The sequence below is a fragment of the Pristiophorus japonicus genome, chromosome 6, assembly GCF_044704955.1.
Source record: "Pristiophorus japonicus isolate sPriJap1 chromosome 6, sPriJap1.hap1, whole genome shotgun sequence".
Taxonomy (NCBI): Eukaryota; Metazoa; Chordata; class Chondrichthyes; family Pristiophoridae; genus Pristiophorus; species Pristiophorus japonicus.
Window position 1 is genome coordinate 222,441,714 of NC_091982.1, and position 17,328 is coordinate 222,459,041.

General features: G+C 43.6%; 1 protein-coding gene across 1 annotated transcript in view; it reads left to right on the top strand.

Annotated features, from left to right (window-relative positions):
- The window catches only part of clstn2a (calsyntenin 2a), a 405,371-nt gene that overhangs the window by 346,534 nt on the left and 41,509 nt on the right, over positions 1-17,328 (top strand). Inside the window, exon 10 of the mRNA XM_070884086.1 lies at positions 16,770-16,936. Within this exon, the coding sequence (XP_070740187.1) occupies positions 16,770-16,936 (167 nt within the window). The remainder of the gene's footprint in view (positions 1-16,769; positions 16,937-17,328) is intronic.

A 17,328-nucleotide genomic window follows, 5' to 3' on the forward strand; every position in this document is an offset into this window, starting at 1 on the left:
ATATTCCCAAGGAGTGGAAACTGGACATTCCGCTCTTCCGCACAGTGCATTCTCATTAATAAACTGAGTGTTCGAAGAAAGTTCTTCATAGCTGTTATAAGCCTTGGATGTTCTCTCGGATGCTGCTCACTCTCCTAATGGGTGTCTTACATTTAGGGATGTGTCTGTATTGTCACTATCTAATTATACAATAGTATAACTCAGAGATGTAACAATAGGACTCCTTTATGATCTGACCTGGATGTCTTTCGCACATTTGTCAAAAGGAGGCCCAGACAAATTATTAAGCTACTTTATTCCAGACAGCAAGTGAACATACAGAGTAAAAGTCAAGCAAATTACAATTAACTCAATCTCGCATCTCTCCTCAGAAAGATGAGGGGAAAATAATAAACACTCCATGCGCCTTGCCCCTTTTGTGGGTTGACTTGCTTGTTCTTGGCATGTTTCAGGCTGCCACTAACTGCAAAAGCTAACCTGCAATTTTAGCCTCCAACTCTGGGCTAAGGGCTGACTCACACTGACCCCTGTTCATAATCTGACTGACACATGTCCCTTTGTCACTTTCCTCTGTTAATCCCAGGAAGCAGAAGAGGCACAGTATCCTTGACACTTTGCCAGACAGGGAATAGTCAACAACCAAACTTACTACCTCTCCCAAAGGTATCTGCTTTGCAGACACCTCACACCATGCCAACATGAATAGGATCATCCTCTGCACAATGGGTGTGAATATTTGAAATAAAAACAGAAAATGCTGGAAATATTCAGCAGGTCGGGCAGCATTTCAGGTCAATTACCTTTTGTGTCATTATTTGTTTGGCCAACCAAGACGAGATGACAAATTGCTTAACATTCTAATTCATCCTGGCTAATGCACCTGTAATAAAACAATAGATCCTTGTGTATCAGTTTGAAATAAGCTGTGAATTGTGACCCCAAAGTAGCTCATCTGACTTCAAGACACATTCGCCAATGGTCTTTTATAAATCTGTGCAAATTAACTCTGTTTTAAAACACAACCCTTACACATAACTCAATCTTTGCCGTGCTGGGAAATAGTCAGAAATCCCAAATTGTGACAGTAGCAATGATGTACGGCTTTTTTGTTTGCCTTGGAAATTCTCAGCTTGTTATTACAGCTGTGGTAAGATTAGTGGTTTCTGGGCAGGTGAGATTAATGAGCCAATTTTAAACTGGGTAATAACTTGGTTGCATTCTTCTAGGCAGCGGGTAACAATTAATAGAAGCAGCTCTGCAAGGGATCCAGTCACTACTGGAGTCCCACAGGAATCTGCGTTGGGACTATGGCTCTGTATTTTCTTGCATGAAGGCATCAAGTGAGCAATTCTCAAGCTTACTGTTGACATAAAGATACATGCCCTAATTCAGGAATGTAGATGGAATAGGGTGCAGGCTGATTTTGCTATATTGGTGTAATGGCCCTTGATATTATACAGGTGCCCTTCAGTGTGGATATATACAGCGTGATGCATTTGTGTTTGAGTAATTGCAGACATGTAGACATCATCCATAGTTACCCACTGATCATATAATCATAGAATGATACAGCACAGATTGAGGCCATTCGGCCTGTTGTGCATGTGCCAGCTCTTTGGTAGAGCTATCCAATTAAGCTTACTTCCTTGCTCTTTCCCCATAGCCCTACAAATGTTTTCTCTTCAGGTATTTATCCAATTCTCTGCTGAATGATACTATTGAATCGGCTTCCACCACCATTTTAGGCAGTGCATTCCAGACCATAACAACCACCCCCATATCCAAGGAGGATTGAAAGATTGTGGCCAGAGCCTCCGCCATTTCCACCCTTTCCACCCTTACTTCCCGCAGTAACCTAGGATGCATCTTATCCAGGTCGGGTGACTTTTCTACTTTGAGGACTGTTAACTTTTTAAGCACCTCTTTATCTATTTTAATCCTACCCAATATTGTTACTGCCTCCTCCTTTACTGCTCCATTGGCAGCATCCTCTTTTCTAGTGAAGGCAGATTCAAAGTATTCACTTAGTACCTCAGCCATGCCCTCTGCCTCCACTTGAAGATTTCCTTTTTGGTCCCTAATGGGCACAACCCTTCCTTTGATTACCTTATTTATGTGTTTATAAAATAATTTTGTGTTCCTTTTTATGTTAGCCACTAATCTATTCTTATATTCTCTCCTTGTCCCTCATTCCTTTTTTCAGATCTCATCTGTACTTTCTATATTCAGCTTGGTTCTCTTCTGTATTATTAACCTTACAATTGTCATAAAACTTCATTTTAACCTCGACATATTTGGTGATCCAGGGAGCTCGAGCTTTGGATGCCATTCCTTTCCCCCTCATGGGAATATGTCCACTCTGTACCCAAACTTTCTCCTCTTTGATGCACTCCCATTGTTCAATTAATATTTTGCCTACTCACTACCTCGGCTAGATCCCTTTTCAACTCACTGAAGTTAGCCCTCCTCCAGTTAAGTATTTTTACACTTGATTATACCTTGTCCTTTTCCATAACTATTCTAAACCTGATGATATTATGGTCACTGTTCCCCAAATGCTTTCCCACTGATACATGTTCCACTTGCCCACTTCATTCCCAGAACTAGATCCAGTGCTGCTTCCTTCCTTGTTGGGTTGGAAACACACTGATCAAGAAAGTTCTCTTGTATGTATTTAAGGAATTCTTCCCCCTCTTTGCCCTTTACACTGTTATAGTCCCAGGCTATATTAGGATAATTAAAGTCCCCCATTATCAGTGCTCTGTAGTTCTTGCATCTTTCTGTAGTTTGCCTGCAAATTGACTCCTTGATCTCCATCCCATTATTTGGTCGTCTATAGTATACACCCAATAGCATAATAGCTCCTCTGTTGTTCCAAAAGGTGTTCCACAAAGTGCCACATCATAGTCTTGCCAGCAAAGTTGAAGCCCATGAAATAAAAGGGACACTGGCAGCATGGATTAGAAATTGGCTAATAACAGGGAACAGAGAGTAGTGGTGAACGGTTGTTTTTCCAGTTGAAGGTTTACAGTTGTGTTCCCCAGGGGTCATTACGAGGACCACTGCTTTTCTTAATATCTATTAATTACTTGAATTTGGGAGTACAGGGCACATTTTCAAAATTTGCAGAGGACACAAAACTTGGAAGTATAGTGAACAGTGAGGAGCATAGTGATAGACTTCAAGAGGACATAGACAGGCTAGTGGAATGGACAGACACGTGATAGATTAAATTTAATGCAGAAAACTGCGAAGTGTTACATTTTGGTCGGAAGAATGAGGAGAGGCAATATAAACTAAAGGGTACAATTCTAAAGGTAGTGCATGAACAGAAACCAGAGGGTATATGTGCACAAATCATTGAAGGTGGTAGGGCAGGTTGAGAAAGTGCTTGAAAAAGCATGCGGGGTCCTGGGCTTCATAAATAGAGGTATAGAGTACAAAAGCAAGGAAGTTATGATGAACCTTTATAAAGCACCGGTTCAGCCTCAATTGGAGTATTATATCCAATTCTGAGCACCACACTTTAGGAAGGATGTGAAGGCCTTAGAGAGGGTACAGAAAAGATTTACAAGAATGGTTCTAGGAATGAGGGACTTCAGTTGCGTGGATAGACTGGAGAAGCTAGGGTTGTTCTCCTTAAAGTAGTGAAGATTGAGAGGACATTTGATAGCGGTGCTCAAAATCATGAAGGGTCCAACAGAAAAACTGTCCCCATTAGCAGAAGGATCGAGAGCCAGAGGACACAGATTTAAGGGGATTGGCAGAAGAACTAAAGGCAACATGAGAAAATCATTTTTACGGAGCGAGTGGTTGAGATCTGGGATGCACTGCCTGAAAGAGTGGTGAAGGTAGATTCAATCATAGCTTTCAAAAGGGAATTGGATAAGTACCTGAAGGAAAACATTTGCAGGGCCAGGAGGAGAGCACTGGGGACTAGGACTAGCTGAAGTACTCTTGCATAGAGCTGGCACAGGCTGGACGAGCCAAATGGCCTCCTGCTTCGCTGTAATCATTCTATGATTGTATTCTATGATTGTTCCTTAATGCTAATCAAATAGACTCTGTCCTTGGCCCTTCAACTACATCATTGCTCTCCAGTGCTATAGCAGTTTATTTGATCAATACTGCCACTCCCTTTTTTTCCCTATCTTTCCTGAATACCTTGTAGCAAAGAATATTAAGTTATCAATCCTCCCTTCTTTGAGCCAGGTCTCTGTTATTGCCACTACATCACAATCCCATGTGGCAACTTGTGCCTGCAGCTCACTAACTTTATTTATCACGCTCCTTGCATTTACATACATGCACTCCAAATTCATCTTAGACTGTGTTTGCATTTGCCCCCGGTCTGATCCCTCCTATTTCTGAACTATTCTTTGTTATTTTCCTCTCCCAGTCCTCTGTGCACATTGCCTCTCCTCTGCAGAGCAAGAGAAGTGGGCAACATGACTGATACTTAGCCTCAGGATTCTTAACTATTAGGAGAGGCTCAAGTAACTGGGGCTTTTACATTGGAGAATCGCAGATGTCAAGATCATCAAGATCATATGATTAAGGTTTTGAAAATGATGACAGATTCTGTCTGAGCTTGATAGGGATGGGGGAACCCAGGGGCATGCGTATAAAATAGGGAAACAAATAGGTTAAATGCCAGCAATTATTTATTTTCATGGAGCGTCATCAGCCTCTGAACTAGATTACTAAAATATGTGGTAAATATGGATTTCCTTGTAGTCCTTCCAAAAAGAATGATCTCCTGAGAATTGAGGACATTGCAAGTTGTAGGAAATAGCTGAGGATTACTGATATTGGGGATTATTGATAGCAGTTACTGCAGTCTCTTAAGAGATTTCTTTCTTGCTTTTAGTGCTGGAAAACTAATTTTACAGCATTTTTTCCTCAATTTGGACAAAAGGTTTTTTATTTTCCTTTTTTTCGCTTCTCCCAGGAGAATGCTTGATTGATAGGGGCGGGAGGAGGAAGTTTCATAGAAACATAGAAAATAGGTGCAGGAGCAGGCCATGCAGCCCTTCTAGCCTGCACCGCCATTCAATGAGTTCATGGCTGAACATGAAACTTCAGTTTCATGATGTAGTCAGCTACAGTGGGCTTGGTGGACCTATTGGTATTTTCCTGTCCTTTTTCATATTTTCGTATGTAGGAGCCATTCTTTATCTATGTCATTTCAAATTCTGGAGCTCATACAAATATTTGTGCTTTATGATCTTTTGAATTCAGATGCCACCTAGTGTAAGTAGTAGCAAAGACTCAACTTTGTTTTGAACTTCAAGTACAGGTAGGTTTGAAAAATAAGAGAAACAATGATTTTATCTTATAGCAATGCATATAACTTTAAAAAAAGTATGGTGGTAATATTAAAATAATTTTCAATCAATAATTATGTAGGACTGCAAAAGATCATGAATGTTCTTATAGGGTACAGATACTTGTACTAGTCTAGCTGTGTTAGTTGGATAACTGCACTGCCTCTGTGCTACCATTATTGGTAGTGTTTGCCAATGAATCCATGCTATGCTAATTTTTTTTTTACATGTCTATTTTCGACATTCGTTGCATGGAGATTATTTTAAGGTGGCCTATAGCATCTCTTTATAACATTTCACCTGCCCACCTCTAATATGATATATCGATCACTGCTCTCTGTAGAAGATGGCATTAGGAACTCTACAATCAGGTATCTGAAGGAAGTGATACTGAGAAGTGTAGAGGAACAAAGGGACCTTGGAGTGCATGTCCACAGATTCCTGAAGGTAGCAGGCCAGGTAGATAAAGTGGTTAAGAAGGCATACGGAATACTTGCCTTTATTAGCCAAGGCATAGAATACAAGAGCAAGGGTATGCTTGAACTATATAAAACACGAGTTAGGCCATAGCTCAAGTACTGTGTACAATTCTGGTCACCACATTACATAGAAACATAGGGCCCAAGTTTCGAGCCGCGCCTAGAACGGTGCAGTCCCGACCTGGACGCCCGTTTCTCGCGCCACAAAGTGCGCCTAAAAAAACCCTCCAGATTCTCCACCTCCCTGCAGGTCCTCTGGCCCTCGGCGCAGCGCAGCAGGAGCTGTAGGGGGCGGAGCCAGGTCCCTGCGCCGCAAACATTGCCGGGACCTCTGCACATGCACGCTACAGTGGGCGCGCAAGTGCAGTAGCTCCAGGCGCCCGAAACTGTGTGGGAGGGGCCCGAAGCACGCAGCCCCTAGCCCTGGCCGAATGGCCTCGCTGGGGCTGCGTGAATAAGGCTCCTCCCACGGCCAACTCCGGCTTTCTCCCGACCCGACTCGACTCCCGCTTCCCGCCTCCGGACCGGACCCGACACCGACTCCCGCTTCCCCAACCCCCCGCGCCCCCGGACCCGACCCGACCCGACTCCCGCTCCCCCCCCCCCGACTGGACCCGACCCGACTCCCGCTCCCCCCCCCGACTGGACCCGACCCGACTCCCGCTCCCCCCCCCCCGCCGACTGGACCAGACCCGACTCCCGCTCCCATCCCTCCCCCCCCCGGACTGGATCCGACCTGACCTCCCTCCCCCCGACCTGACCTCCCTCTCCCTCCCTCCCCCCGACCCGAACCGAACCTCCCTCCCTCCCACCACCCCCCCGACCCGACTCAACGCCACCTACCTGTAAATCTGGTGCTGGGGACGGGCCCTGCCCGAAGTCTCGGGCCCGGCCCGTTCAGCCTCCCTCCCCCTTCTCCTTCCCCCCCCACCTTCCCAATCTCCTTCTCCTTCCCCCCCCATCTCCTTCCCCCCCCATCTCCTTCCCCCCCCCATCTCCTTCCCCCCCATCTCCTTCCCCCCCATCTCCTTCCCCCCATCTCCTTCCCCCCCATCTCCTTCCCCCCCATCTCCTTCCCCCCCATCTCCTTCCTCCCCATCTCCTTCCCCCCCATCTCCTTCCCCCCCATCTCCTTCCCCCCCATCTCCTTCCCCCCCATCTCCTTCCCCCCCATCTCCTTCCCCCCATCTCCTTCCCCCCCATCTCCTTCCCCCCCATCTCCTTCCCCCCCATCTCCCTTCCCCCCCCATCTCCCTTCCCCCCCCATCTCCCTTCCCCCCCATCTCCCTTCCCCCCATCTCCTTCCGCCCCATCTCCTTCCCCCCCATCTCCTTCCCCCCCATCTCCTTCCCCCCCATCTCCTTCCCCCCCATCTCCTTCCCCCCCATCTCCTTCCCCCCCATCTCCTTCCCCCCATCTCCTTCCCCCCCATCTCCTTCCCCCCATCTCCTTCCCCCCCATCTCCTTCCCCCCCATCTCCTTCCCCCCATCTCCCTTCCACCCCATCTCCCTTCCACCCCATCTCCCTTCCACCCCATATCCCTTCCACCCCATCTCCCTTCCTCCCCATCTCCCTTCCCCCCCATCTCCCTTCCCACATCTACTTTCCCCCCCTATCTCCTTTATCCCCTTCTCCCCCTCCCCCCTTCTCCCCCATCTCTCCCCCTTCTCCCCCTTCTCCCCCATCCCTCCCCCTTCTCCTCCATCCCTCCCCCTTCCCTCCCTCTGCTCCCCCACTCCCCTCGCTGTCAGAAACACAGACACTGACAGACAGAGAATGAGAGACACACAGACAGAGAGATAGAGACACTGACAGAGACACACTGGGGGGGGGGGGCGGGGGGGGATCCCAGCATGCTGTTGGAGGGCTCCCGGTGCTGCAGTCGGTAAGTAGAAAATGTTTTATTTATTGATTTTTTTTTTAATTATTTCTTATTAATTTTTTTTGATTGATTTATTGGTTGATTTATTGATGTATGTATCACTTATTATTGATGATGGCTCTTTATTTTTAAAACTGAAGTATTTAATGTTTGTAAACTTCCCTTTAAACCCCCCCCTCCCACCATTCCCTACGCCTGATTTGTAACCTACGCCTGATTTTCTAAAGTGTAGACAAGGTTTTTTCGAGCGTACAAAAATCTTCATTTACTCCATTCTAAGTTAGTTTGGAGTAAGTTTTCACTGCCGAAACTTTGAAAACAGGCGTAAGTGGCCGGACACGCCACCTTTTGAAAAAAAAATTCTGTTTCAAAGTGAAACTATTCTAACTGACTAGAACTGGATCAAATTAAATGACGAGAATTCCGATTTCTAAGGTACTCCGTTCTACACCAGTTGCTCCTAAAAATCAGGAGTAAATCATGTGGAAACTTGGTGCCATAGAAACATAGAAAATAGGTGCAGGAGTAGGCCATTCGGCCCTTCTAGCCTGCACCGCCATTCAATGAGTTCATGGCTGAACATGCAACTTCAGTACCCCATTCCAGCTTTCTCGCCATACCCCTTGATCCCCCGAGTAATAAGGACTTCATCTAACTCCTTTTTGAATATATTTAGTGAATTGGCCTCAACTACTTTCTGTGGTAGAGAATTCCACAGGTTCACCACTCTCTGGGTGAAGAAGTTTCTCCTCATCTCGGTCCTAAATGGCTTACCCCTTATCCTTAGACTGTGACCCCTGGTTCTGGACTTCCCCAACATTGGGAACATTCTTCCTGCATCTAACCTGTCTGAACCCATCAGAATTTTAAACGTTTCTATGAGGTCCCCTCTCATTCTTCTGGACTCCAGTGAATACAAGCCCAGTTGATCCAGTCTTTCTTGATAGGTCAGTCCCGCCATCCCGGGAATCAGTCTGGTGAACCTTCACTGCACTCCCTCAATAGCAAGAATGTCCTTCCTCAAGTTAGGAGACCAAAACTGTACACAATACTCCAGGTGTGGCCTCACCAAGGCCCTGTACAACTGTAGCAACACCTCCCTGCCCCTGTACTCAAATCCCCTCGCTATGAAGGCCAACATGCCATTTGCTTTCTTAACCGCCTGCTGTACCTGCATGCCAACCTTCAATGACTGATGTACCATGACACCCAGGTCTCGTTGCACCTCCCCTTTTCCTAATCTGTCACCATTCAGATAATAGTCTGTCTCTCTGTTTTTACCACCAAAGTGGATAACCTCACATTTATCCACATTATACTTCATCTGCCATGCATTTGCCCACTCACCTAACCTATCCAAGTCACTCTGCAGCCTCATAGCATCCTCCTCGCAGCTCACACTGCCACCTAACTTAGTGTCATCCACAAATTTGGAGATACTACATTTAATCTCCTCGTCTAAATCATTAATGTACAATGTAAACAGCTGGGGCCCCAGCACAGAACCTTGCGGTACCCCACTAGTCACTGCCTGCCATTCTAAAAAGTACCCATTTACTCCTACTCTTTGCTTCCTGTCTGACAACCAGGTCTCAATCCATGTCAGCACACTACCCCCAATCCCATGTGCTTTAACTTTGCACATTAATCTCTTGTGTGGGACCTTGTCGAAAGCCTTCTGAAAGTCCAAATATACCACATCAACTGGTTCTCCCTTGTCCACTCTACTGGAAACATCCTCAAAAAATTCCAGAAGATTTGTCAAGCATGATTTCCCTTTCACAAATCCATGCTGACTTGGACCTATCATGTCACCTCTTTCCAAATGCGTTGCTATGACATCCTTAATAATTGATTCCATCATTTTACCCACTACTGAGGTCAGGCTGACCGATCTATAATTCCCTGTTTTCTCTCTCCCTCCTTTTTTAAAAAGTGGGGTTACATTCGTTACCCTCTACTCGATAGGAACTGATCCAGAGTCAATGGAAAGATGTGATTGCACTAGAGTGGGTACAGAGGAGATTTACGAGGATGTTGCCTGGACTGGAGAATTTTAGTTATGAGGAAAGATTGAATAGGCTGGGTTTGTGTTCTTTGGAACAGAGGATGCTGAGAGGAGACCTTATTGAGGTGTATAAAATTATGAGGGGCCTAGATAGAGTGAATAGGAAGGACCTATTTCCCTTAGCAGCGGGATCAACAACCAGGAGGCATAGATTTAAAGTAATTGGTAGGAAGTTTAGAGGGGATTTTCGGGGAAATTTCTTCATGCAGAAGGTGGTGGGGGTCTGGAACACTGCCTGAAAGGGCGGTAGTGGCAAAAACTTTCACCACATTTAAAAAGTGCTTGGATGTGCGCTTGAAGTGCCGTTACCTAAAGGGCTACGAACCAAGAGCTAGAAAGTGGGATTAGTCTAGATAGCTCTTTGTCGGCCGGCGCGGACACGATGGGCCAAAATGGCCTCCTTCCGTGCTGTAAATTTCTATGATTCTAAGTGTCTAGACCAGCACAACTGTTGCCCTGGTCTAGACACGTCATTGCTTTAATCCCACAGCAAGTGGTTAACTCATAAGTAATCCAAATAGCCACTCAATTGTCAGAACAATCCTATTCATGAAGAAAGCCTGTTTTAGTTTTGAGAACGTCACAGGATAAAGCGCTGTGACATTGGCAGTGTAAAGTTTCCAACATTTTCATTTATAATTCTGGAAGAATCATTTCTCCTATTCGGCACTTAGACGATATATTAATGTTATGGTAATAGCTCGTTAAATAAAATATGCTCGATGGGCTTTGTGTATGTAAATTAGATTAATTAGCCACCAGGCCAGAAAGCCGTAAAATCCTTTTGTGAAAAAGACTGAATATATTAATACATTATGTTTATTAGACCTAATTTGAATTAGATTAATCTTGCTAACAAAAGATATGTGGATTGATGAATGTAGTGATTATCCTGATTTTCTGATTCCTCCATGCTAAGCATTGAGCATAACTGGTAAAGTATAATGATTAGCAGGGGCCAATCAGGTATGCCCACATTCCAGAACAAAAATAGAAAGCAGTCATTACACTTTCAAACCACCTAAATCTTTGAGTACGTTAAGTTGAAGCCCTATGCCGTCTCTGGCCCTGGGCTCCTGGATATGCCTGCGACTCAGTTTATGCACAAGCCATGTCAGGGATGTGAATTACTGAAAGCCTACCTGCCACAAATATTTTGTTTCAACTAGTTTATGCATTAAGTATCTTTTCTTCTTCAAACTCTGAATGTTGTTACACAGATGTATTTCTGTCTTTAAAAACAGTCTTTCACTTTTACAATCTGTCCTTTTTGATGGAACAGAATGAGGCTGTATTGTGAGTGCTGTGAACAGGCCTGCGAACAGACCAGATAACAGTTCTTCACTCTGAATTCAAAGTCCCATTCCAGGACTTGAGTGTGTAATCTAAGCTGCCCTTCAATTCAGCACTGGGAGAAGTATTATATTGTCAGGTGCTGTCTCTGGAAAAAATGAAGTATTAATCCATGTATTTTTTTATATAGTTTTATTCTTAAATGTCACCCTCTAAATGAAAGCTGCACATTAATTAAAAAGCCAATATTTGATTCAAGTTGAGTCAGCTTTAGAATTCTGCAATTAAAGATGATCTTAACATGTTCATATTTAATTGTAAAGTTGTTAGTGTTAAAATCTCACCTGAACACTTCTTGCTATCTTTGTACAGATATATGTTTTTGAATCTGCCAAGTTGTTAGTTTTTCATCTTGGTTGACTCGATTCCAATGTGCACTGGCCTTGAAATTTAGCTAAAGGAAAGAGTTTCTATATCAAGGAAAGAGCAATCTTGGGTATTTATGCTTCAGAATTGTCCATTTAGAAATTAGTTCAGTTCAGTCATCGTCAGGACACCGGGACAGAACAAAAGGCTTCTTGAATAACAAAGTTCATGTATAAATTTCTCAACAGATGTGTGTTCCAAGTTACAAGATTTAGAAAAGTTTCAATACAGTTTATTATTTTTGAAACCATTTTAAAGTACTTGTGAGAAATCCCATTTTATTGTAATTTAGTCAAATCTGCTGTGTCTGCTCTTGCTCCTGTTTAATTTTGTAGCCCCCATACAGTCTGTTGGAGTTATTGTCTGAGTCAGAAACCAGTAGAGTACTAGGCATTTTGAATTATTTCCAGTGAGTTTATCAGCAGCATAAGAGACTTATCGTTCATCCCAGGCATTGTACACTATCTGAGACATTGTGCTTCAGTTCATTGGAGACTAGGGCTTGCTTATAATAGCAGCCTTTTGCACTGGGCATGAGAAAAATATCTAATTGTACCAATTCAGATGACACATTAAACCAAGCTCATGGCCTGGTGGCTAATTAATGTAATTTGCATACACAAAGCCTATTGAGCATATTTTGAGAGAGCAGATAGAGTTTTTGTTTCACATCTCATCCAAATGACAGCAACTCCAGCAGTGCAGCACTCCTTTGGTACTGCACTGAAGTGTCAGCCAAGATTACATGCTCTAGTCTCTGGAGTGTAGCTTCAACCAGAGAACAGTCGACTTTTGGAACAAGTTGGCAGCTCATGCAGTAAGTGCTGATGCACTGTACATCTTCAAAAGGGAGCTGGCTGAGGCAGAGATCAGAAGTTATACAAGAGGTAGGTGCCAAGTATTATAAGTCATGGGCAGTGTGGTCTGCTGGACCAGCTTTGATCACCTTTAGCGGGTGGAGGGGGAGAGGAATTTTCCCAATTTTTTTTCTTTTCCCTGAATGACCTTGGGGTTTTTATCTAAAATAAAAACTGAAAATGTTGGAAATGTTCAGCAGGTCAGCAGCATCTGTGGAAATAGAAAAAGACTTAACATTTCAGGTTGATGACCTTTCATCAGAACTAGAGAAAGTTAGAGGTTAGCAAATGCAGAATCAAGGAAAGGGGGAAGGGGAAGAAAGAACAAAAGGAAAGGTCTGTGATCGGGTGGAAGGCAGGAGAGATTAAATCACAAAAGATATGATGGTGCAAGATTTTGAGGGAAAATTCGTTTGCACCTCTGTTGTGGCAGAGATGCGAACCTAGATGGAGCAGTACTTTTAGCGCCTTGAAAAAGTTTGCCCAGAAATTTATCAGAATCAGTCAAAGAACTGACAGGGACGATAAATCAGCCGTTGCACACCAGAGCTGGGGGGGCGATAATGAAAGTTTGGTCAGTACATTTTGCACGTCTATTGCTCATGCGCGGAACTCCAAATCAGATCCTGGGAAAAGCCGAGTCTTAAAGGCACGGCATAGCAATGCAACCACTAACGTTTTCAAAATCACTTGTTTTCAACCTGTACTGTTGCGTCTGCCTGCCACAGCAAACTGGGGGGCTCACGCACCGTGCTCTGTGTAAACATTGCACTGAATATGACCTCCGAGGGAAGCGGTTCCTCATCCCTTTAAATAGCCACCAGTTAATGACTCTGCAAGTCTGCATCGACTGTTTTTCCAGAAATTGTTATTGGCAGGCGCTCAATGAGGCGCACGCACCGAATTTCGCGACCGGGGCACAAGCGTGCGCGTTGCACCAGGAAAACGTCATGATCGGACTGATCATCAGCCAGGCGTTAGCGGCTTGCGCCCCCGGTGAGCCTCGAATGAATGTTCCATCGAGGCACTAAAAGCTACGAGCCGGTCGCTAAGTTCTGACTCTCGCATTAACGCCCCCTCTGGCCTCTAACTGAGGCTATAGACAACCGAAAATCCAGCACCATGGGTTTTTATCTGGTTTTTCGTCTCTCTCAGGCAATTACATGGTGCTTGGTGAGTAACGGGGTGTCTAATCGTGATGCACAAAATATAACAATAACCTGTCCGTTATTTTCATATGTTCGTATGTAACCCACCACCTTCTGACTCAGAGGCAAACAGGCTATCACTGAACCAATGCTGAGACTGTAGGAAAAGCCAAGCCAGAGATGTAAGCGGTTTTGATCCTAGCCCAATGGCTAGATGGACGGTTCGAATTGTCCCCGCCTTACGAGAATTCTATACCTGGGGATTATTATTTCGAGTCTAAATGGAATAAGTCACGGACAGTAAAGCTTCGGTGAAAAATCGCAGTTATTTATTTGGTCTAACTTACACTGGCTAAAACATGCACTACTAAACAAAATCAGTGTCTCTATGGAGAATAAGATCCAGGTTAAAACAACATACAGTACAACACTGAGGGCCAGTGACATGCAGTAATTTCCTTGTTGCTATGGTGGAGTCTAACTCCCCCCTATCAGCAAATTACCCAGTCGCATGAAGCTCCCTCTCCAGAATAGCCCGAAAAAGCTTCACTTCCAAGAAAACTCTGAGCCCTTTACACCCCACACAGCTCACCTGGCACTCTGGTTCACCAGTTGGTCTCGATCGCTCAGCTGGTCCTTCTTGTCACGTCGGTCTTGGTGGAGTGAGAGAGGGGGAACGCTCGAATGCTGGAGAATGCTCCAGAATGCTAGAGAATGGTGGAAAAGAGTCTATTTAAAAGAGTCTTGCTGCCCTTATCTCTCCTGCCAATATTCAAAATCCTTTTGCTTTTAAGCACTCTGGTGCTTAGTCGGTGATAGGCCATCAGACCCATGTGTATTGGACTGATGGCCCTGGGTCTGGGACATCTCTCCGCTTTTGTGTAGGGAAGAACTGGCCTCTCTTGTTCTGGCCAGGCTAGTGGGTCCATTGTTCTCCTTCTCTTCTGAGATGGAGGTGAGAAGTGCGTTTGCATATTAGAGTGGTTTTCCAATAGTTTATGGCATAGTTTATAGATATCTGAGCCCCTTTTCTTTTGCTAGGGCGAATCCGTACATTCTGGATGACTGACAGTTCTTTGTCACAGCCAAATGGCGTGCGATCTCTGGAATTTTAACAAACCAGCCTTGTCACATATCTGCACAGGGTGACCCCATCACAGGGAAAGTACCCTCAGAGAAAAAAAAACATAAAGTCCACGAAAATATTCTCGACTGAGTCCATTCTTTAAACAGAGACTTTGCAATCTCTTCAGTGACCAGGCATGTCCATGAATACCAGAGTGTAAAACAGATATTTATTTTATTATCCTGAGTATGTTATTCAAATGCAATGGAGATCTTTTCAGTTTGTTGTTTCCATGCTATTCTTGATGCGTTCTAATTAGTCTATACAAGGGAATACTTATGGGGATATGAATGAATAAGCATAATGTGCAGGCATTCTAGAAAAACAGAATATTTTTAAAATAGTGAGAAACTTTTAAATGTTGGTGGTCAGAGAGATTTGAGAGTACTTGTGCAAGAAACACAGAAAGCTGCATGTTGTTAATGCAAGCAATAAGGAAGTCAAATGGCATGTTATCCGTTATTGCAAGAGGGGTTGGAGTATAAGAGTAAGGAAGACTTACTGCAATTATACAAGGCCTTGGTGAGACCACACCTGGAGTACTGTGCACAGTTTTGGTCTTATCTAAGGAAGGATATACCGGTACTTGCCTTGGAGGCGGTGCAACAGAGGTTCACTCGATTGATTCCTGGGTTGAGAGGGCTGTCTTATGATGAGAGATTGTGCAGAATGGGTCTATACTCTCTGGAGTTTAGAAGAATGAGAGGTGATCTTATTGAAACATACAAGATTCTGAAGGGGATTAATGTTGAGAGGTTGTTTCCCCTGACTGGAGTGTCTAGAGCTAGGGGGCACAGTCTCAGGATAAGGGGTAGGACATTTAAGACAGAGATGAGAAGGAATTTCTTCACTCAGAGGGTTGTGAATCTTTGGAATTCTCTATCCCAGAGGACTGTGGATGCTGAGTCTCTGAATATATTCCAAGGCTGAGCTGGATAGATTTTTGGAGTCTAGGGGAATCAAGGGATATTGAGATCGGGCAGGAAAGTGGAGTTGAGTTCGATGTTCAGCCATGTCTTATTGAATGGTGGAGCAGGCCCGAAGGGTCGTATGGCCTACTCCTGCTCTTATTTCTTATGTTCTTATGTTATGTTCTGATCATGGAAGTAGGAGTGTCCCTTGTGCTGAGTCATAATCCATTCTGTTAAAAATATGCTTCTGCACTGCATGCAAGGCAGGGCTGATGCAGATGGCTTTAATAGACTATATTTTTGACAAAGAAAGCCTTTTTAAATATTTTTTTATTTTTTTATTTGGTTTGTCGTGTTTGTATTACTGTTTCAAACATTGCATTATTTGCTATATGTCAACTGTGGCTCCGTGGGTAGCATACTTGCTTCTCAGTCAGGAGGTTGTGGGTTCAAGTCCCACTCCAGGGACTTGAGCTCAAAAAATCTAAGCTGACAATCCAGTGTAGTGGTAAGGACGCGCTGCACTGTCAGAGATGATTTGGATGAGGTGTTAAACCGAGATCCGGTCTGTCCTCTCTATTGGATGTAAAACATCCCAAGGCACTATTTCAAAGAAGAGTAGGGGAGTTATCCCCAGTGTCCTGGCCAATATGTATCTCTCAATCAATATAACAAAAAAAAAATTATCTGGTCATTATCACATTGATGTTTGTGGGAGCTTGCTGTGTGCAAATTGACTGCCGTGTTTCCTACATTACAACAGTGACTACACTCCAAAAGTACTTCATTGGCTGTAAAGCGCTTTGAGACGTCCGGTGGTTATGAAAGGCACTATATAAATCCAAGTCTTTCTTTATTTTTAAGTCTTTCTAATACAGAAATAACCATATTTGAATAATAATAATAAAAATCATAATAGTTCTACAGAAACCACTGACAGAAACTACCTTTCCAGCAGGAACTGCTCTATGTAACAAGTTGGTGAAATAAGAGGACTTAAGAAAATGCATTGAAGACAAACGTATTTAGTGTAAAACTTAAAGTAGTGACTAATTGGCAAAAAGTGCTTTTTTGTTGTAAACAGAGATTTAAGATTGGGAAATGTATGCATGTTAGAAATTATCAGCCTCTAACACCAGTATCACCCTGCTTGTTTATGTATGACAAGGACAGTAGGACATTGTCTATTAAGTAAGAAGATGAAGCTGTACTTGTATTTTCTAGACATTGATTTTTTTTAAATTATTTTAGGTGGGGAAGTTGTAAAACCTCGATTTGCCCAGTTTTTCCATGGTAGCCTTGCTGGTTTATCTATTCGTCCAGGCAAGATTGAGAGCCGGAAAGTTATCTCCTGCTTGCAGACCTGCAAGGAGGGCTTGGATATTAATTCCTTGGAAAGTCTTGGCAAAGAAATCAAGGTGAGGGATTACAGTGGTTTATATCTCTGCTGATGGAGAATTTTCCATTAATTTATGTCACTGATCACGAAACGTTAATGCATGTAGAATGAATTTGATACAAATAAATGCTGGTAGCGCCAAAAGATTAATACTACATTACTTTTATTAACAAATAATTAGATTTTATATTAATTTGCATTTAAAACGTATTTTTGTCCAGCCATGCCAAATTTCAAAATATGCCTACCTCAGTGATTTGAGCACCATGACCAGTTTATTTTACAGTGCTAAATAGTTTCATTCAAAATTCACATAGAATTTATTGGTGAAACCCAAGAACCTCCCAATTCTGTAGATCGTTCGTTACAAATGGAAGTTTTATTTCATTAAAATCTTCAGCGATTGTGATC